This window comes from Aethalodelphis obliquidens, unplaced genomic scaffold (assembly GCF_003676395.1).
Source record: "Aethalodelphis obliquidens isolate GAN/ISIS:26980383/991018 unplaced genomic scaffold, ASM367639v1 scaffold17, whole genome shotgun sequence".
NCBI lineage: Eukaryota > Metazoa > Chordata > Mammalia > Artiodactyla > Delphinidae > Aethalodelphis > Aethalodelphis obliquidens.
Genome location: NW_020837961.1, coordinates 30,608,157 through 30,627,537, shown reverse-complemented (window position 1 = coordinate 30,627,537; position 19,381 = coordinate 30,608,157). Strand labels below are relative to the sequence as shown.

The 19,381-nt window shown below is 38.0% G+C and overlaps 1 protein-coding gene across 9 annotated transcripts in view; it reads left to right on the top strand.

The window, feature by feature from the left end:
* FBXW7 (F-box and WD repeat domain containing 7) overlaps positions 1 to 13,193 on the top strand; it is a 207,254-nt gene extending 194,061 nt beyond the window's left edge. For all 9 annotated transcript variants that reach the window (XM_027117189.1, XM_027117188.1, XM_027117185.1 and 6 more), the window contains 7 exons: positions 1,332 to 1,455; positions 3,204 to 3,340; positions 4,286 to 4,399; positions 5,659 to 5,840; positions 7,855 to 8,080; positions 10,280 to 10,490; positions 11,273 to 13,193. In XM_027117189.1, coding sequence (XP_026972990.1) covers positions 1,332 to 1,455; positions 3,204 to 3,340; positions 4,286 to 4,399; positions 5,659 to 5,840; positions 7,855 to 8,080; positions 10,280 to 10,490; positions 11,273 to 11,541 — 1,263 coding nt within the window. In that variant the 3' untranslated portion in view covers positions 11,542 to 13,193. The remainder of the gene's footprint in view (positions 1 to 1,331; positions 1,456 to 3,203; positions 3,341 to 4,285; positions 4,400 to 5,658; positions 5,841 to 7,854; positions 8,081 to 10,279; positions 10,491 to 11,272) is intronic.
* The last annotated feature ends 6,188 nt before the right edge of the window (positions 13,194 to 19,381 follow it).

Below are 19,381 nucleotides of genomic sequence, written 5' to 3'. Positions count from 1 at the left end.
TTATGGGGTATCCATTTAAAAATATATTGTTGAGTTATGTATGTATGTGTATATTTGTATATGTGAACACACACGCATATATAGATTGTTTAATATAGTTATGCCTTTTCATTTTAAATGACTCCGTTTCTGTATATAATACTGAATGGTCTTCTCTGATAGACCAAAAATAATTATTCCACAAAAAGTTTTTCACTGTCATTTGTCAGTAGTAGTATTACGTTGAATACTGACTGGTTGAAGTACTTTCTATATAGAATATACTCAATAAATATGTGATTAATGATGAACTCTGTATATATATTGATACAAAGTCATTGGGAAAACATAATTTATTTCATGTAATTCCTGTTTAGCATCAAAAAATAATTCAGATTGTGCTTTTTTACTCCCTGTATGACCCTAGGTCCTTTAAATGATAGTTTGTTTTAATCTTTGTAACTTAGTTTATGTGAAAAGTAAACTTTACTACTCTGTTTAGATCATTCTGTCCTAATATCATAATTTAAATTTTTATGTGATTTGTGAGGCTAATTGAACGAGCATAGTCGGAAGCTGTTGTTCTCCTTTTTCTTCTATTTCCTTTTCTTTTATTTATTTGAATTGACTTTACACACTGGAAGAAAAATTGATGGTTTGCAAGTATTGGAAACAAAATTTTTAAATCAGTGATATATCAAAGACTTAGCTCAAATATACAACTCTATCTGGCCCATCCAGAAAATCTCCATAAGCAATATAAAGGAATTAGAACCCAATTACTTTTATAGGTCTAGGAAGCAGTTTAATAATTGTTCCTTTTTGTCATTTACAGTAAAGGATTAAATGTTTGAAAAGTACATCACTGTGATATAAACAGTTTGATACGATAAAGAACTATTAATTATATCTAACTATCTGAAGGATTCTGAAATTATGCCACACAGAGTATATAGGAATCTCATTTCTTAAGTCAAATTATATTGTAGTGAGGACAGAAAAAGACAAAATTTAAACAACTAATAAAGTAAAAAATATATAAATAAATAGTAGAATTCTTGAGATGAGATTCACAGAGCAAAGGCAAGAGAAGAGACAGAGAGGTTTAATAAGTATTCCTTGAAGAGGTGAGGAGCTAGTGGGGTGAAGTTCATAAAAACCAATAGGGTGTTTTTAAATCTGGTATGTGTTTGTTAAAATTGAATATTAGAAGGTACTGCCTTTCATAATTTTAGAAATTAGAATGTAAAATTATATTACATTTATAAGTACTTTATACCATAGGGAATAATTAACTTATTTTTTATCGTTAAAAAGAGACACATGGTATACTATGCTTTTTCTTTTCATAGCTGGCACTTTATGTGCTTTCATTCCTGGAACCCAAAGACCTGCTACAAGCGGCTCAGACGTGTCGCTACTGGAGAATTTTGGCTGAAGACAACCTTCTCTGGAGAGAGAAATGTAAAGAAGAGGGTAAGGTTCAAAATCACAGAGAGAAAATATTTGTAGTTCGAAAAAGCAAAGTGATTCTGAAAAATAATAAGTTTTATGTGCACATAGAATAAAGTGGTGGATAAATAAAAAAAGAGAACTTTGGCAGCCTATCAAAGAATCAAGACTGTGTCTTCATTTACATTCACCTACTTATATAAAATCCACAGGTTATTCCACACGTTCAGATGTGCCAAATCTTGCCACTAACCCCTTTAGTGAGCACTGTAACTAATAGTGAATATATCTCATTTGCTTCCCAGTCTCCAGTAGAATTAATAAACAATGAGAACGTCAAGATGAGGACAACTTAAAGAGAACCCCCAAATTAAATTAGCAATTAAATACTCAAATATTTGTAGTCTATTCATTTCTTCCACAAATATTTCTTGAGCACCTCTTATGTGCTAGATATTCTTAAATCCTGGGGATGTAGTAGTAAAGTCCCATTTTCTTCCTACCATGGAGCCTGTGTTCTGAGACCTGTTTAAAAAAAAAAAAATCCCCTTTCCTAGTAATGGAGTAGGTATCATACATATTAAGAAAGGACATTTTTTCTTTCCAGCAGGCATCTAGAAAAATATTACTTTTGAAAAAAATATTATTTGCCTTCAACAAGCAAAATTTTTAAGAAAGAATCATAGAGTGTAAGACAGATGCACTATAGGTTCTCTTTAGTAAAGCTGAGAGGTGAAGAAAGATCCAGGATACTTGGTTTCTAATCCTGCCTCTGCCCTGCCTGTGGCTTGGACTACTCAGTGAAACCTTCTCTTCTCAGATATATATAAAGTGGGATTAATTATCCCTGCCTTACCTTCTCATAGAATCATTATTTTAATGACTTTTTAAAATTGTGATAATTTATACGTAAAATAGAATTTATCACTTTCACCATTTTTAAGTGTATAGTTCAGCGGCATCAAGTATGCTGACTTTGCTGTGGAACCATCACCACCATCCATCTCCAGAACTTTATCATCTTCCCCAGCTGCAACTCCATACCCATTTAACAGTAACTCCCTATTCCTCTTCCCTGCAGCACTGGCAACCACCATTTTGTTTTCTGTCTCTATAAATTTGACGACTCTAGGGACCTCATATAAGTGGAATCATACGGTATTTGTCTTTTTGTGACTGTCTTATTTCACTTAGCATAATGTCTTCAAGGTTCATCCAAATGTATCAGAATTCCCTCCTTTTTTAAGACTAAACATTCCATTGTATGTATATACCACACTTTTTTCTCCATTTATCCGTCAGTGGACACTTGGGTTGCTTCCACCTCTTGGCTGTTATAAATAATGCTGCTACGAACATGGATGTACAAATACCTGTTCAAGTCCCTGCTTTCAGTTCTTTTGGGTGTATGTTCAGAAGTGGAATTGCTGGATCATATGGTAATTTTATGGTTAATTTATTTTGAGTAACCACCATACTGTTTTCCATAGCAGCAACATTATTTTATAGTCCCACAAGCATTGCACAAGTGTTCCAATTTCTCCACATCCTCACCAACATTTCATAGAATTATTCTGAGAGAAATGAAATAGTCAGTAGACAACATGCCATACAGATTGCAAATTTACATTAGTGTCTCATAATAACAGTGTTAGAAATTAGTGTTCTGCATTTCAGTGGTTTTCAGCATAGGAGAAAATGAGATGCATTATAAAATGTGTAATTTGTATTATTGGTGAAGGCAATTATACTCTAAATTTTCTAAACCTTAGGTATTGATGAACCATTGCACATCAAGAGAAGAAAAGTAATAAAACCAGGTTTCATACACAGTCCATGGAAGAGTGCATACATCAGGCAGCACAGAATTGATACTAACTGGAGGCGAGGAGAACTCAAATCCCCTAAGGTAACTGAACTCTTGCATGATGTAACAGAAACCATTAATCAGTGTTAGTACGTAGTGTACTCTTTCGTATCTGACAAGTAGTATAACTTGACAACCTATGTCCTGTAGAAAGAAAACAATATATTTTAAAATAACTGAAAATGTAACTGACAGTATTCCTCTGTGCTAATATCTCTAGTCTGACAACTAACTATACTTGAATAAAAGACGAATTGACTTACGTGTTGTTCTGTCTATTGCATGTAAATGAAAATTTCTGAATATCCTGTTGAATTTTGTGTCATATACGTACTACCTAAGAATTTGCTCCCTCTCTGACCAAACATGATTTTTTGAGGAGTACCCATGTTTGGGGGGTTTTTTGATGGCTTTTGTGTGTTTTAATTTTATAAATTTAAGCATAATTCTGATTTTCTGCCTTATAACATTTCAATTATATAAAGAATGGCAAAAACACTTGAAATCCTTAGCTATATTTTTTTCAACTGGAAAAAAAGCAATTTGGGGAGACATTTTGTATTAAAACGTATACATTATGACAGGCTTTTTTGTTTAAGTTGAAAAAGTTGATGATTATTGTCTTTCTACTTAGTAGGTACTTTTGTGTGTCAAAATTGCACAACTTAAGTGCATATTCTTTCGGTTTGAGTGGATAAAATAGATGATTATAAAATACGTTTGTGTTTGAACCATATTTATGAGGTCTTGACTGAGTAAAATTTTAATAGTTGATGTCTCAAGTATAAATAATAGAATATGGAAACAATAAAATGTTTAATACTTAATTCATCTGCCAGGAAGGATGCTTCATATTTTATACAAATTTTTACTCTGGAAATAGACTATGGATTACTGTTGCTATTTATGGCCTCATTTTTCTTTTCACTAGTATTTTAAAAAACATAATGTAGTAACATACTTCTGATCTGTACATCTATGTTGTAGGTGCTGAAAGGACATGATGATCACGTGATCACATGCTTACAGTTTTGTGGTAACCGAATAGTTAGCGGTTCTGATGACAACACTTTAAAAGTTTGGTCAGCAGTCACAGGCAAAGTAAGTGTACTTCTCTCTACACTTCGTAAAGTCACCATTTGGTACATACCTTTACAAGGATCAACCAGTGAAAGGAAAACAAGGATTCATTTTTGAGTCTAGCTTATTTTGATAGCAAATATCAGAGCTTCTAATTCAGCTTTTTTCTTGGCATGAAAATGATGTTTCTCATGATAGGGATGTCATTAGTTTCTTCTTCATTTAAATAGTTTGTCTATCTTTGTGACTTAGCTATTTTAAGATTTTACAGATGTGCTTTTTTTTCTTTCTTTTTTGGGGGTTAGTTTTTCCCACTTTTATTAACCATAAAAGTTATATCTCCTTCCTTTTTAATCTTTTTCAAAACTATGACTGAGGGATATATTTTTTTCCTTGTAAACTTTGTTGATAACCTACCTGGAGTTTAAAAGTTAAATAAATCATGTTAATTTTGATTTATCTCAAACCCTGTAAGATAGAAGTTAAGCAGGCTAGTTAGTTATGTAAATAGGAGTTTGAAGGAAACAAAGCAGTCCAAGCAGTCAGTTTCACTTCATACAATACTATACTTTAATGGTTCTCTACTGAATACTTATTTTTATCTGTCCAATGGAAAATATTTTCTTGAATTAGGTAATTGACCACCTAAAAAAGAATAGAAGAAAGTGTGTGGGGAGGGGGAAATCTGTCTTTTAAAATGTCTTATAACATGTTGATTCTTGGGCAAGAATCTTCTAAATATTCCAAGTCAGATGTAAAAGTTTTTTTAAAACTGCTTCGTATTTCCGTAGTGTAATATTAGTTTTGGATTTATTTCAGGGTTTTAGTGTCTGTCTTTACTTGTCTAGAAGTACCTTGCCGTAGAAGTACCCTAACTACTGCCTTGGGGCAGATTCAGATGAAATGTGGAATGTAGCCACACCCAACTCTGTTGGCATTCTTTCACTGAATCCATTCCCGTGGAAGAAACCAAGTTGCAATTTTAGTATTATTTTATCAAAGAGGCCAGGCCAGAGTTGTCATACTTTAGTGAGAAAGGTTTACTGTCTGCATACTTGTTCCCCGACTGTGTGTGTGTGTGTAATATGCAGTGCTGCTGAATAAACAAAGAAATACACAGTGATGGGATCATGTTATATTGATGTGAAAAATTATTTTCTAATATGCCAAACATTCCAACTGAGTAAATAACGTTACTTCAGATTTTAATGAACTGCTAAAATCTTATTTACATTGTTTTTCTTTCTACCCAAAAGTAATCATCTTAAGTGTTTTTGCAGTGTCTGAGGACATTAGTGGGACACACAGGTGGAGTATGGTCATCACAGATGAGAGACAATATCATTATTAGTGGATCTACAGATCGGACTCTCAAAGTGTGGAATGCGGAGACGGGAGAATGTATACACACCTTATATGGGCATACTTCCACTGTACGTTGTATGCATCTCCATGAAAAAAGGTAGGGGAAACCCTGTAGGGGTTGGGAATTCTTTCTCTGTTACTTGTGAACTTGGGGCCTTTTGTATAGAGTTCAGTTGTACAGTACTTACTATGTCTAACAGAGAGATAGTGATAATATGCTCCTAAACTAGACTCATCATTCAACTTCAGATATTTCTCTGCTAGGAAAGCAGTAGTGTATTGCCTTAAGATTGGGCAGTAGGGTATTGCCTTTAAATTTCCGTCCTCATTTAATGTGTTGTTGGCTTCCACCTTGAAACTCTGTTCTCTGATCTTGACTAACACCTTACTTGATTGTTCTAAATCTTTGATGACTCATCATCTTCAAAAAAAAATGGGGAGGGGCATATATTTCCAGTAGTGGGACAAATTCAGTAATTCAGGCTTCAAGTCTCTGAGTCTTTTTAATTACCCATCACCCTTCCCCCACTCCATCATATCCCCTGTGTCTGGGCAAAAGCTGAGGCCTGTGGGCTTTAACTTATTCTCTCATTACCTATCACCTGAACTACTGACAGAGCTTTCAAACTTGGTCACCTTTTATACAGCTGCAGAGAACCTCCTCTAATTACGGTAGTACCACTGCCCTTTGGGAGCCTACTGTTACCTACCGAATTAAGGAAGAAACCCGCAATCCAGTTTTCAAAATAGTTTAAGCCAAACCAGACTGCTTGACTTTTTCTTCTCAGCATCTTTGCTGTTGCTTTTATCTCCTCCTACAGAGCCCTCCTATTAAAGTCCTTTCTATCTTCCATTGGCGTGTCTTCACAGTACCCCTGTTAAACAGATGTGATTTCTACCTCCTTTGTCAGAAAAGGTCTCTCTGAAGGGTCCTTACAGTGAATCCACTCCAGTTTTTACCGTTCATTCATTCTGTCCATAGCATCTTCTTTATCAAGAACCATTACATTTAGCAGATTTCACTTTAGATTTGTAATATGTGCAGAAAAGTACCTTCTCACTTGTAATTTGAATCTACTTTGAACAGTGTGCTGTACTATTAAAATTGGGGGGGATTGGTATCAAGAGACCTTGCATTTCAGTTTCCATTATATTCTGACTTAAATCTCTCAATGCTTCCATTATCTACTGTCCCAAAGGTGGAAACTCTGGCCTTTCTTAATCTCTTAGGAATGACATTAAAGACATCTGAGTTTTCAGCTCTCCTTTGTAATCCAAAGGTGATTGCCATATTTGTATCACTCTGGTCTTCGGAAGAGAATAATGTTGGGTCAGAGTTTCAAGGGATTTCCATTGCCCCTACATGCGTATGTTCTAAAAATCTGTATGTCTTAATGCCCCAGTAGCCTACAGAATATTTTTAAATATAAGCATAAGCAGCCTTTGTTTGAGGACATGTTTAAAACTGGTTAATTTAACCAGAGTATATGGTGTAAAGCACATATGTTTAGCTGTTTAAATTCCAGATTCTGATTTGTTTTATTGAAAAACCTTTATTGAATTTTTTCCCTAGTCACGAAGGGACTTTGTGTTCATAATTAAAATAGGGGGAAATGACAAAGAATAAAGAAGAAAATTTAAGTTTTTCAAAATACTACCATCCATTAGCATTTTACACATATTGCCCACACTAACATTTTATTTCTAAAATCAAGATCTTATTGTATGTGTTTAGAGCTGGCTGCTTCTGCTGCTGCTTCTTTATCTTCTTTGACTTGGTCTTCCTCTCCTTCCTCTTTGTCATTTCTAATTACAGTACAGTAGTCTTAAAACTGTTCCACAGGACCCCAAGGTGCTCCTGGGTCCCTCATAGGTGGAGGAATCAAACAGGCAGAATTCTAGGCTTTCCAAGTTCCCATCCCAATCAGAGTAACTCAACTTTTGCATGTTTATATATCAAGGTTTTACATAGTATGTATTTATTTTGAAAACAGGTATTTCTGCTTAAGAAAAGGTAAAAAAGTTTTAATAACCACAGACTTTTTATGTATCATGTTTTCTCACAATATCAAAATTCTAATACATTCTTTTTTCTGTTTTCCCCCCTACAGAGTTGTTAGTGGTTCTCGAGATGCCACCCTTAGGGTTTGGGATATTGAGACAGGCCAGTGTTTACATGTTTTGATGGGTCATGTAGCAGCGGTCCGCTGTGTTCAATATGATGGCAGAAGGGTTGTGAGTGGAGCGTATGACTTTATGGTGAAGGTGTGGGACCCAGAGACAGAGACCTGTCTGCACACGTTGCAGGGGCACACCAACAGGGTCTACTCGTTACAGGTAAGAGACCTATCTCTCCTGCTCTTGAGATGCTATATTTTTGAGTCATAAGGTTGTCTTACTCATAATCACTGTCAGATTGCTGATCCAATACAGTCCAAAAAAAGATGAATCAAATTATTCTGCCGTTTACATATACTTTATTTATTTTTTAAATAAACTTTATTTATTTATTGGCTGCACTGGGTCTTCATTGCTGTGCGCGTGCTTCCTCTAGTTGCAGCGAGCGGGGGCTACTCTTTCGTTGCGGTGCGCAGGCTTCTCCTGTTGCGGAGCATGGGCTCTAGGCGCAGGCTTCAGTAGTTGTGGCTTGCGGGCTCTAGAGTGCAGGCTCAGTAGTTGTGGCTTGCGGGCTCTAGAGTGCAGGCTCAGTACTTGTGGCACATGGGCTTAGTTGCTCCGTGGCATGTGGGATCTTCCGAGACCCGGGCTCGAACCCGTGTCCCCTGCACTGGCAGGTGGATTCATAACCACTGTGCCACCAGGGAAGTCCCTACATGTACTTTAAAATTGGCATGAAGAAAGCATAAATTTTGAAATTATTTAAATGATTTCTTTCAGTTTTTCTGTGATTGATTTCCCTCTAAAATACAAATATTTGTCTTGGAACCTGAGACTTCGGGGCCTTAAATTTTGCTGTGTTAATTAATGGGTAGATAGTCTCCTAGGAGAATAACCTGGATTTTAATAAACTCCTTAGAGGATTAATTTGGCCCAAAGCTGCCCCTTTGCCTTGATAGCTGGAAGTTGATGGACCACGTAATTGTGATTCCGTCCCCATTCAAAGTGGAAGTGAACTTCGCACAAAGCTGCTCTGCCGTCACAGGGCTGCTGGTTTGTAGTCATGAAGAAGTAAATTTGACTTAAACTGATTTTTGGTTTGTTTTCATTTGAACCTGATATCCTAGAATAGATTGCCATATTTTGACATAAATAACTAGATTAATAGCAAGTTTAGAAAATAGATCTTGTTTCGTTTTGTGAAAGACAACATTTTCAATTCAAAACTACAGTTGACCCTTGAACAACTTAGGAATCAGGGGCACCAACCACCCCCTCCCCACCCCCAACTCCAGTCGAAAATCCTTGAATAACTTTACAGTTGGCCCTCAGTATTTGCAGTTCCACATCCAAGAATCCAACCAACCTGGGATTGTGTACTAGGTATTTAGCAAAAGAAATTCGAGTATAGGTGTGGACCCTCCCGGTTCAAACCCATGTTGTTCAAGGGTCAGCTGTATTTCTTATTACTTACATAGCTTGTTTACCCGTTACTGCCCGTTAGTAATCAGCAAATTAGTATGTAGTCCCAGGGCTCACAGTTCTGTCGTTGGGGTATTTGTATCTTAACTGATGGAATACTCTCCATGTCATGAAATATTGACATATAATAAAGATGTCTGTTAACTTAGGAAAGGTTATGAATTTGGAGGAGAGGGAATTGGCTGCAATTGTTTGTATGTTTTGTGATATGTTCGAACCTTAATGAATATAATAATCTTATTTAAATAAGCCATTAGATTGAAGAAAGAGGTGGTAACATTATTATAGATCTGGGAATTGGTAGATATTTGTTGACTTTGGGTATAGCTGGGAAGCTGGAGAAGAGATGCTGTATATAGTTTGCTTTTGTTCTCAAAATGCCACCACTTCTAATTCCAGATATAATTGTCTGTTGGCACATTTCCTAAATAGCATTAGGTTCTTGTAAATGAAATTTTTATTTTACATACAATTTTTAATGGAACTTACTTTGAAGTATCATGAAAGCTATCTCCAGCCCTTTTCTTGCCATAGGTGTTGATAAGCACACCCTTTATTCATAAACCACGTCAGCAGTTTTAGCTTCCTATTGGGAAGTAAAACTCAAATGGCAATCCATATTGAATCATTCATGATAGGTAGCTAGTAAGTGTGGCCAGATGATCTGAAAATAATATGTTCATTTTAGGTGGTTTTTTGAAAATTGTTTCTTCATCTAGTTTGAAGCCACTGGCCATAAAAAATTAGCATTTCTGGTAGAAGCTTCTGAGAACATGCCCTGTAGAGTTGCTTGATTGCATGCACTTTGTCTTGTACCCCATTTTGTTCCTGGCATTTTGTTCTCATGCTTTACTCGCGTCCCCTTTTAGGATTAAGGTCAATAAGTAATATCAAGAATGTGTACACTTCTAGTCTAATAAACTGTGTCTGTTGTAGTTTGATGGCATCCATGTGGTGAGTGGATCTCTTGATACATCAATCCGAGTTTGGGATGTGGAGACAGGGAATTGCATTCACACGTTAACAGGACACCAGTCATTAACAAGCGGCATGGAACTCAAAGACAACATTCTTGTCTCTGGGAATGCAGATTCTACAGTTAAAATCTGGGATATCAAAACAGGACAGTGTTTACAAACATTGCAAGGTAAATATTGGCTACCCACCTTTAGTTGCGTTCCTTAAAAATGAGATTGTTGGTCAGAAGAGAAATGTGGAGCTTTTGTGTCACAGAAAGAAGTAACCTCATACAAAATGAAAACTTATTTTGGATAAGTTTATGAGCCTTTCCACTCTGACTTGAGTAGGAGTGGAAGTAGGATGGGAAGGATTCACAGTGCCCACTGAACTAGAGGAAGAAACATGTGAAAGCCGCTAATACTAAATGAGGCACAGCAGTGTTAACTTCTTATATCTTGATTAACTTCTTTTTATTAGTCATAGCCCTTAGAAAGTGTTTTTTTCATTGAGGCCATCTGGTGGGCTATACTGCAGCTTTTTTACTCATTGATTTTGTCTCTTCCGCAGAGTTTTGGAATAGTGTCCATTCAGCCTTTGCCTTTGACTGGTTAGTTCAGAGTGGTAGGGTAATAGATTGTCCATGAGCAGAATACGTGATGCTGGTACTATCTACATCACCACCGAGAGAAGTGCTCTTTCATGCAACCAGGACACAAAATGTATGCCTGGTAGCTAACCACGCTTCCTGGAACACAGAACCCTCAGAGATTAACGTTTCAGTTACAAATAGCTACCAGATTTTCTTACATCCCTGCCGATCCTAAAATACTCAGAACACAGTTTCTAAATGTGCAGCGTTTTAAATATTTCATTTATTGTGTGTTCCAATATAGATTCCACAAATAACAGTATAACTGACCCTTAGTCATGATTTCTAACCAGTAACGAAATTCCTTTGGTTTTGCCTAGGTCCCAACAAGCATCAGAGTGCTGTGACCTGTTTACAGTTCAACAAGAACTTTGTAATTACCAGCTCAGATGATGGAACTGTAAAACTATGGGACTTGAAAACGGGTGAATTTATTCGCAACCTAGTCACATTGGAGAGTGGGGGGAGCGGGGGAGTCGTGTGGCGGATCAGAGCCTCAAACACAAAGCTGGTGTGTGCAGTAGGGAGTCGCAACGGGACGGAGGAAACCAAGCTGCTGGTGCTGGACTTTGATGTGGACATGAAGTGAGGAGCAGGAAAGGTGGCATCGTCCCAACGTGTAGACGACATACTCCCTGCCCTTCCCCCTGCAAAAGAAAAAAAGAGAAAAAAAGAAAAAAGAAAAGAAAAAGAAAAAAAATCCCTTGTTCTCAGTGGTGCAGGATGTTGGCTTGGGGCAACAGAGCGAAAAGACCTACAGACTCAGAAGGAAAAGAGGAAGCGATGACAAACCGCAACTGACAAGAGAGGCGCCTGCCGGCTCGTCCCGGAAAAAGCTTCACTTTGGACTGAGGGCAGCTTTGCAAAACGAGACTTTCGAAATCAAACCAGGTGCAATTATTTCTTTATTTTCTTCTCCGGTGGTCGCTGGGCAGTGTTACTGCAGAGATGTCGTTACAGATTCTGCTAGCCTGTTCTTTCACCACTGAGACCTAGAAAGAAGCTGCAGTAACATCCACACAGTACCGGTGGACTTTCTCACCAGAGAGCATCTGCAACAAAAAGTCATTTTTCTGGAGCGGAAAAGCTAAAAAGGAAAAAAATTACTGTGAATTGTTTTTGTACAGTTATCATGAAAAGCTTTTTTTTTTTTTTTTTTTTTTTTTTTGCCAACCATTGCCAATGTCAATCAATCACAGTATTAGCCTCTGTTAATCTATTCCTGTCGCTTCCACATACACTCTGCAATGCCTGTGTTGCTCAAAGGTGGCAAGTTGTCCTGGGTTCTGTGAGTCCCGAGATGGATTTAATTCTTGATGCTGGTGCTAGAAGTAGGTCTTCAAATATGGGATTGTGTCCCACCCCTGTACTGTACTCCCAGTGGCCAAACTTATTTATGCTGCTAAATGAAAGAAAGAAAAAAAAAAGCAAATTATTTTTTTTTATTTTTTTTCTGCTGTGACGTTTTAGTCCCAGACTGAATTCCAAATTTGCTCTAGTTTGGTTATGGAAAAAAAAAGACTTTTTGCCACTGAAACTTGAACCATCTGTGCCTCTAAGAGGCTGAGAATGGGCGAGTTTCAGAAAATAAAGAGTGAAGTTTGCCTGCAAGTAAAGAATTGAGAGTGTGTGCAAAGCTTATTTTCTTTTATCTGGGCAAAAATTAAAACACATTCCTTGGAACAGAGCTGTTGCCGCCTGTTCTGTGGAGAAACTTTTCTTTTTGAGGGCTGTGGTGAATGGATGAACATACATAATAAAACTGACAAAATATTTTAAAAATATATAAAACACAAAATTAAAATAAAGTTGCTGGTCAGTCTTAGTGTTTTACAGTATTTGGGAAAACAACTGTTACAGTTTTATTGCTCTGAGTAACTGACAAAGCAGAAACTATCCAGTTTTTGTAGTAAAGGCGTCACATGCAAACAAGCAAAATGAATGAAAAAGTCAAATGGTTTGCCTCATTCTCCAAGAGCCACAACTCAAGCTGAACTGTGAAAGTGGTTTAACACTGTATCCTAGGTGATCTTTTTTTCCTCCTCCTGTTTATTTTTTTTGTTTGTTTTATTTATAGTCTGATTTAAAACAATCAGATTCAAGTTGGTTAATTTTAGTTATGTAACAACCTGACATGATGGAGGAAAACAACCTTTAAAGGGATTGTGTCTATGGTTTGATTCACTTAGAAATTTTATTTTCTTATAACTTAAGTGCAATAAAATGTGTTTTTTCATGTTAGTATGCCTGTTTCTTCCACTGAGGTAATAACACTTCATTATCAGTATTTAGGGTTTGTCTCTGATATTTTAATCTTCGCATCCCCTGTAGTGCGGCATGGAAATTGATGCTTCCAGGCCTGTTGTCCACAGCCAAAGTAAGAACAGTGGGCTGCAAGATGCCAATTATATTTATTTAGACTGTGCAGGAGGATGTGGTGCTGTGCTCATCTCTATTACATTGGGGTATATATGTATGAAATCTGGTCCCTCAAAGAGCCACCAGACTTTTATGGTAGTTACAACTAGAATTCCTGTAGGAAGTTCATTTTTAAAACGTGACCACATGTCGACTACTTACCAGTAACTTTCTACGCGTTCGTTCTGAAGCTCCCACCATCCTGAGATGGAGACACCGTTCTCTCCACTTTAAAGATGAGGGCAGGACTGCGGCTCACACGGGTTAGGTGTTTGTCAGGAGTCAGGTACCTGGCCAAGCACCAGGATTCACACTCATGCCCTTTAAGGAGAAAGAAACCTAGAATTTTGACAGACTAAAGCAAGATTTGTGGCGGGGAGGATCATTTTTGTGGTAATTTCAGGCTCTTTTGTCTCTGTTTTATTGAATAAATCTAGCATTTTATAAAGTAAGGGAAAAAAATGAAGTTCAGTTACTCAAATTAGGTAACCTCTCAAGAAGCAGGTTTCTGCCATGTGTGTATCTCCAGGAATCTCAACTATCCAGGCCCAAGGTGAACATTGGAAAGTTAACAAATATTGATGCTACTTAGAGAATAAATTTCTCACAGTCACAAAGCATGTGTTCTTTACTCCTAAGGCAGCAATTCTTGGGCCTCGCTCTCCCACAACTGCTGAATGAGAACATCTGGGGGTGGGACCCAAGCATCTGCATTTAAACTAGCTCACCAGGTGGGGTATGGACACGACTTTAAGAACCACTGCCCTAGAGACCTTCCAGTACGTTTGCTTATTTGGTTTTTTAGTCCACAGCACATTACAGGCACAAGAACATCAGAAAGAAGTGACAGGTTAAGGGAAAAGACAGAAAGCCACATGGTTAAAAACAAAAGTCGTATTAGGCAATGAAGTGCGGGTGAGCGGCCCGGCCTGCTTTAGGGAGAACCGGGGCGAAGCCCGGAGCCATGACTGCTGTTCACACGGACAACTCGGTGATCAAGAAGAAGCTGTAATCCTACTTGGTAGTCTTGAAACTGCTTGATTTTTCATAACGTAAGTGTGGCTTGACTCTAATACAATTGAAGAACATCATCAATAAAAATAAATGTACAGAACAGAATAGAATGAGTTCACAGACAGATACGCCTGAATCCAAATCCCAGTTCTGTCTATTTACGGGACCTTCATCAGATTACTTGACCTCATCTTCTAGGAGGCAGAGAATACCTACCTCCTAAGGTTATCGTAGGGATTAAACGCAACGTTTTAAAGCACATAGCACGCTGTTGGCACTTGTAGCTCAATTCAGTGGTAGCTGCTATTACAACTTTTAAGAAAATAGACCCAGATAATTGTAACTTGCTATATTTGGGAGCAATTGAATGTATTTGTGACTCACTCAGGTATGAAATAAAAATAGTATTTCTATATAGCAATTTACATTTTTTAAGTAGAGTCACATAGATTTCTCATTTGAGTCTTACAGAAACCTTGTAAAAGACAGATATGGAGCACCTAGGAGTGATTTTATATATGTTCATTAAGTATTATTTATGAATAAATGGATAATCTTTATTACAGTGGATCTGTTCCTGAAAGGGAAAATATTACCCTCATCCTAAAGGAATTAAAGTATTGTCATTGAAGGAAGAAAGGTCACAAAGGGACCCCTGCTTTGTGGCCTCCTTAATGAAGAAATTCACCACCTTATATAACTGTGAATTTTCAACTCTTTATACTGGAGTAAAGGCAGTCCCCACATTTAGATGTTACAATTTCCCAAAGATCAAACATTGCCTGAAACTAAAATTAGGACACAGAGTAACCCATAAAAGCTCAGTAAATACCTGTTGAACTGAGCAAAGAGAGTTTACTATCTCTCTCTCTTTTTTCTTAATTGGAATTGTTTATAATTTTGCCACTTGGAAACTCCTTGCTGTTTAAGAAGCAAAGCTATTTCATTAATTTGTAACAGCTAGTACATGCCAAATGGTTAAGTAAATGTTTCAACCTACCTATTTGTTTAATTTCAAAAGGTAGTTGACATTTAGTTAAGTGTATTAACTGTTTTTAAGCCATTTTCTCTATGCCTTTTGGGCTAGCCTGTTACAAAGTCTCCTTTCTACTTCTCCGAATTGATTGGCGACTACAATCAAATAACAACAGGGCTTCCCTGGTGGTACAGTGGTTGAGAGTCAGCCTGCCGATGCAGGGGACACGGGTTCGTGCCCCGGTCCAGGAGGATCCTACATGCCGCAGAGCGGCTGGGCCCGTGAGCCCTGGCCGCTGAGCCTGCACGTCCAGAGCCTGTGCTCCGCAACGGGAGAGGCCACAGCAGTGAGAGGCCCGCGTACCGCAAAAAAAAAAACACCACCAACAACAAAGAGCTCTGTGCCTTTCTCTTCCCTGAAGTGAAACAGGATAGAGGGCAGCTTCCCCAGACCCAGGCTGTGCCTTGTTTTCTGCACACTTTTCCCGGATGCACTGACTGCACTCTGTGAAACAAAGACACCAAGGTGGACAGAGAAACTACCTGGCGGAGCCTGCCCAGCTCTATCCTGTCTCCTATAACTCCTAGCATCCCATATTAATAGAAACCAGAAACAAGCGGCTTGCTTGGCACGAGTAGATTAGATTCATATCACATTGATTCTGATTCCTTCCCTCAGATACAACTTTTATTCATTCACCCCCAATAAACGAGTCAGTGTTGTAACCTCTACTCTATCAGATTCATCGGCAACAGAGGATTCAACCTTGTCGTCCCTTGCAGCAATTCTAGGAGAAACTCCTAGTTTGTAAAGCCATTTGGAATTCTACCGATAGTCAAAGTGGTTTAGTGTTGCTGGTGAATGAATTTGAATAAATGCTTCTGACACAGGTTGTTTTCACGTTCCCTGACTCACTGCGTTTTGGAGATAGGTTATGTGTGTGCATGTGTACACAACGTGCATCTACAAGAATATATTGGAACCTGTTTATATAACATTTCCATTAAGCCTTTCCCCTCATCATCCGTGAAAAAAAAGAATGGGCCATACAAAGGGAAGGTTGTTGGTGGCCAAGAGACTTCCCAAGTCTTTTCTGTGATAGATCAATGGCCTCTGTGTGAAGAGGGTGTGTTTTCACACAATGTTCTGCATTAAACAAATGGTAATTACCATATGGTAACTTGAAAAGTGGGTGCACGGTTTTTTATTTTGGCATTGCCTGCCAAGGAGATGGATTTTAAATTGGTCCAAAGTGGCTGCACCCAGCTCCCCATTTTGGGGAGTGCCAGGCGTCTATTTGAATTGCAAACAAACATAGCGTGGCATAGTTCACTAGCCAACACGTCTCATTGTCCATTTGATTAATACTAGTGATGCCCAAAGGTGGGAGGTTCTTGCCAACTTCGTTCCTCTACCACCTTCTCTTTCTAGGTGGAGGAGATCAGAAATATTAAAAGGTAATTTCAAAGGTTCTTCAAAAAAAGGAAAAGCACCAAAAGCTGAAATGACTCAGAATGCACCTTCCTCCCAAAGTGTAAATAAATTCTAGACCCAGTTCCTAGGAAGACTCATTGCTGAGATGAAAGCCTGGCGACTTCCCAGTTTGCAATTGGGTATAAAAATAGCAGAGTTTCTATTTCAGATGATCTGATTCTCCCCAGGATTCTTAAGGACAAGGAACCACTGAGCGGACATTTTGATGTTTTATTCTTTGCTTTGGAAAATCTATCGTGGCCAAACTTACGAAGGCTGTTTATCTTTGGGTTTTGCTTTGCTTCAGCAGTCATGCTCTGCAAAAGGAAAATTATGTTGAAATCACTCTTGCAAATCAAAGGTTCAAACATAATAGAGCACAGAAATATATTGCCAGTTTACTGCTTTTCTAGGAGATTCATAGATTATAAAAGAGACATCAAACCACTATTCCCAATAAGAGGAAGGAAGGTTACTTGCAAGACTTTTTAAACCTATATTAATGAAGCCCATTAATACTTCACCAAACCATTATGCCTTACTAAACGCAGGCAGCAAGACAGTCTAGTCCCCTGCTACCATGAGCCTTTCCGTTTGAGGATTCTCTCCATTCCTATAAAGTGACTTTATGATCTTAAATCAATCTAGCAAGGACATAATACGGTGTAGAGATTAAAAGTAAGACCAGATGCACCTCTGTTAAGAGTCAGATTTGAGTTTGGGAGACCTGAAGCTCATAAGCTTAAGGACCCTCTTAAAGAAAAGAAAAAACTTACAAAATTAGATCCCAAAGTGAACATTTAGAACGATAAAGATTATGACAACTTACTGAGGCCTTGGTAATTCAGATCCCTTTCTCTGAGATCTCTTCAGGCAATTGCTAGAGTTGCTTAGTAGAAGTGCTTCTGACTGCAGGCTGGCTTCTCCTCCCCGCTGCACCTCCTAGCACCCCCAGCTCTCACAGGGATCTGTTAAAGGAGGGGCCCTGAAGCTCAGCTTCATCAGTTTCAGGGAAAATCCTCCTCTGTTCTCCCAACTCTAATCCACTCATCTGTAAATGGGGTAACATGTCATGGGGATTACGTGTCATGAGACATTGTATGCTGAGCATTTAGCAATGTGCCTGGTATGCAGTAAGTATTCATTAATGGGTTGTAGATATCAACAGTAATAATGGTAGCTAGCTGCTATCATACACTTATTATAACTTAGCACGGTGACAAGTACTTTAAAATCATTTATTACTCATTAATCTTCTCAGCTGTCCCATGATATATTATTATTAGCCCTATTTTACAGATGAGGAAACAGGTACAGAGATGTCAAGGCACTTGCTCAAGGCCACGCAGTTAAGAAGAAGAAAAAAAAAAACTTGTAGAAACTGGGATTCAAACCTGGGCTTGTGGCCCCAGAGCCCAAGCTCTTACCCACTTTATTATGCATTGATTCACAACTGCCTTGCAAATATAGGAACATGTAGTATGTTGTAGATCATACCAGAAAATGACACCGTCTCAGTCCCAACCTGCCGACCTGGGAGCTGACAAAGCCACAGAAGCAGGCATGGGCCTGGATTTCAACGAGGGAGCCCTGAAGAACAGTGGGTAGTAGATTCCTGCTATGGTTTGGCTGTAATGAATCCCCTTTTGTTGGAAAATTGGGATCACTTTTTCCAGTTGCAGAGTCAAAAGAGAGTGAGTTGCCTGAAAAGAAAGGCATAGCAATGAAAATATAGGAATAATGGGTAAAATAGTGTATTATTAAAAGAAAGTTTGCTTCCAGATCATTTCGGGGAAAATATATGTTATTCCTACAAAAGATGGACACTTCAGTTATACGAGAATTTTTTTTTTTTTTATAAATCACCATTGATGCACTTGTGCCCCCAAACAACTAGGCAAATGAGGAGCAAGCTTTTGCATTCTCAGGATTGATACATGGTGAATCCTCAATAAATGTTAGCAGCCTTTGTTGTTGTTATTATTATCAAGAAATACAGCTGTAGTCAAATTCCATCTCAGCCACTTGTGTGACTCTGGAAGACTTTTTTTTTTTAATCTTTCTGAAACTCTGTCATCATCTGTAGAGGAGAAAGTTGTGAATGTTACATGAGATAACTCATAAAGCACCTGGTACCGTCTTGGCTAATTATATACTCAATGAATGGTAGTTATCTTTAGTATCATCACCACCACTAACAACAGAGATAGTGGTGACTGCGTTTCAGGGCATCATTTCAAGCTAAATCTGGAACAGCAGACCTGTAAGACTTCTAGAACACAGTGCCCCAACTACCTTCCAAAATATGCCAGGAACAGATATGCCAGGGAGCAGTCTCCCCTGTTAGAAAGTAATCCAGTTTAAAGTGACAATTCTGTTTCTTTCCAAAGACTTATTTAAATAATAGGAGAGAAATTAAACAGGCATAATCCCAAAAGGGGAACAGGAGAGGAGAGCCAAGTAGACCAAAGATTTCACCAACTTTGGATGCAGGAAAACAGATGGAGTGGTGGTCTTTAGACGAGTAGGTTAGAGAAACTACAACCTA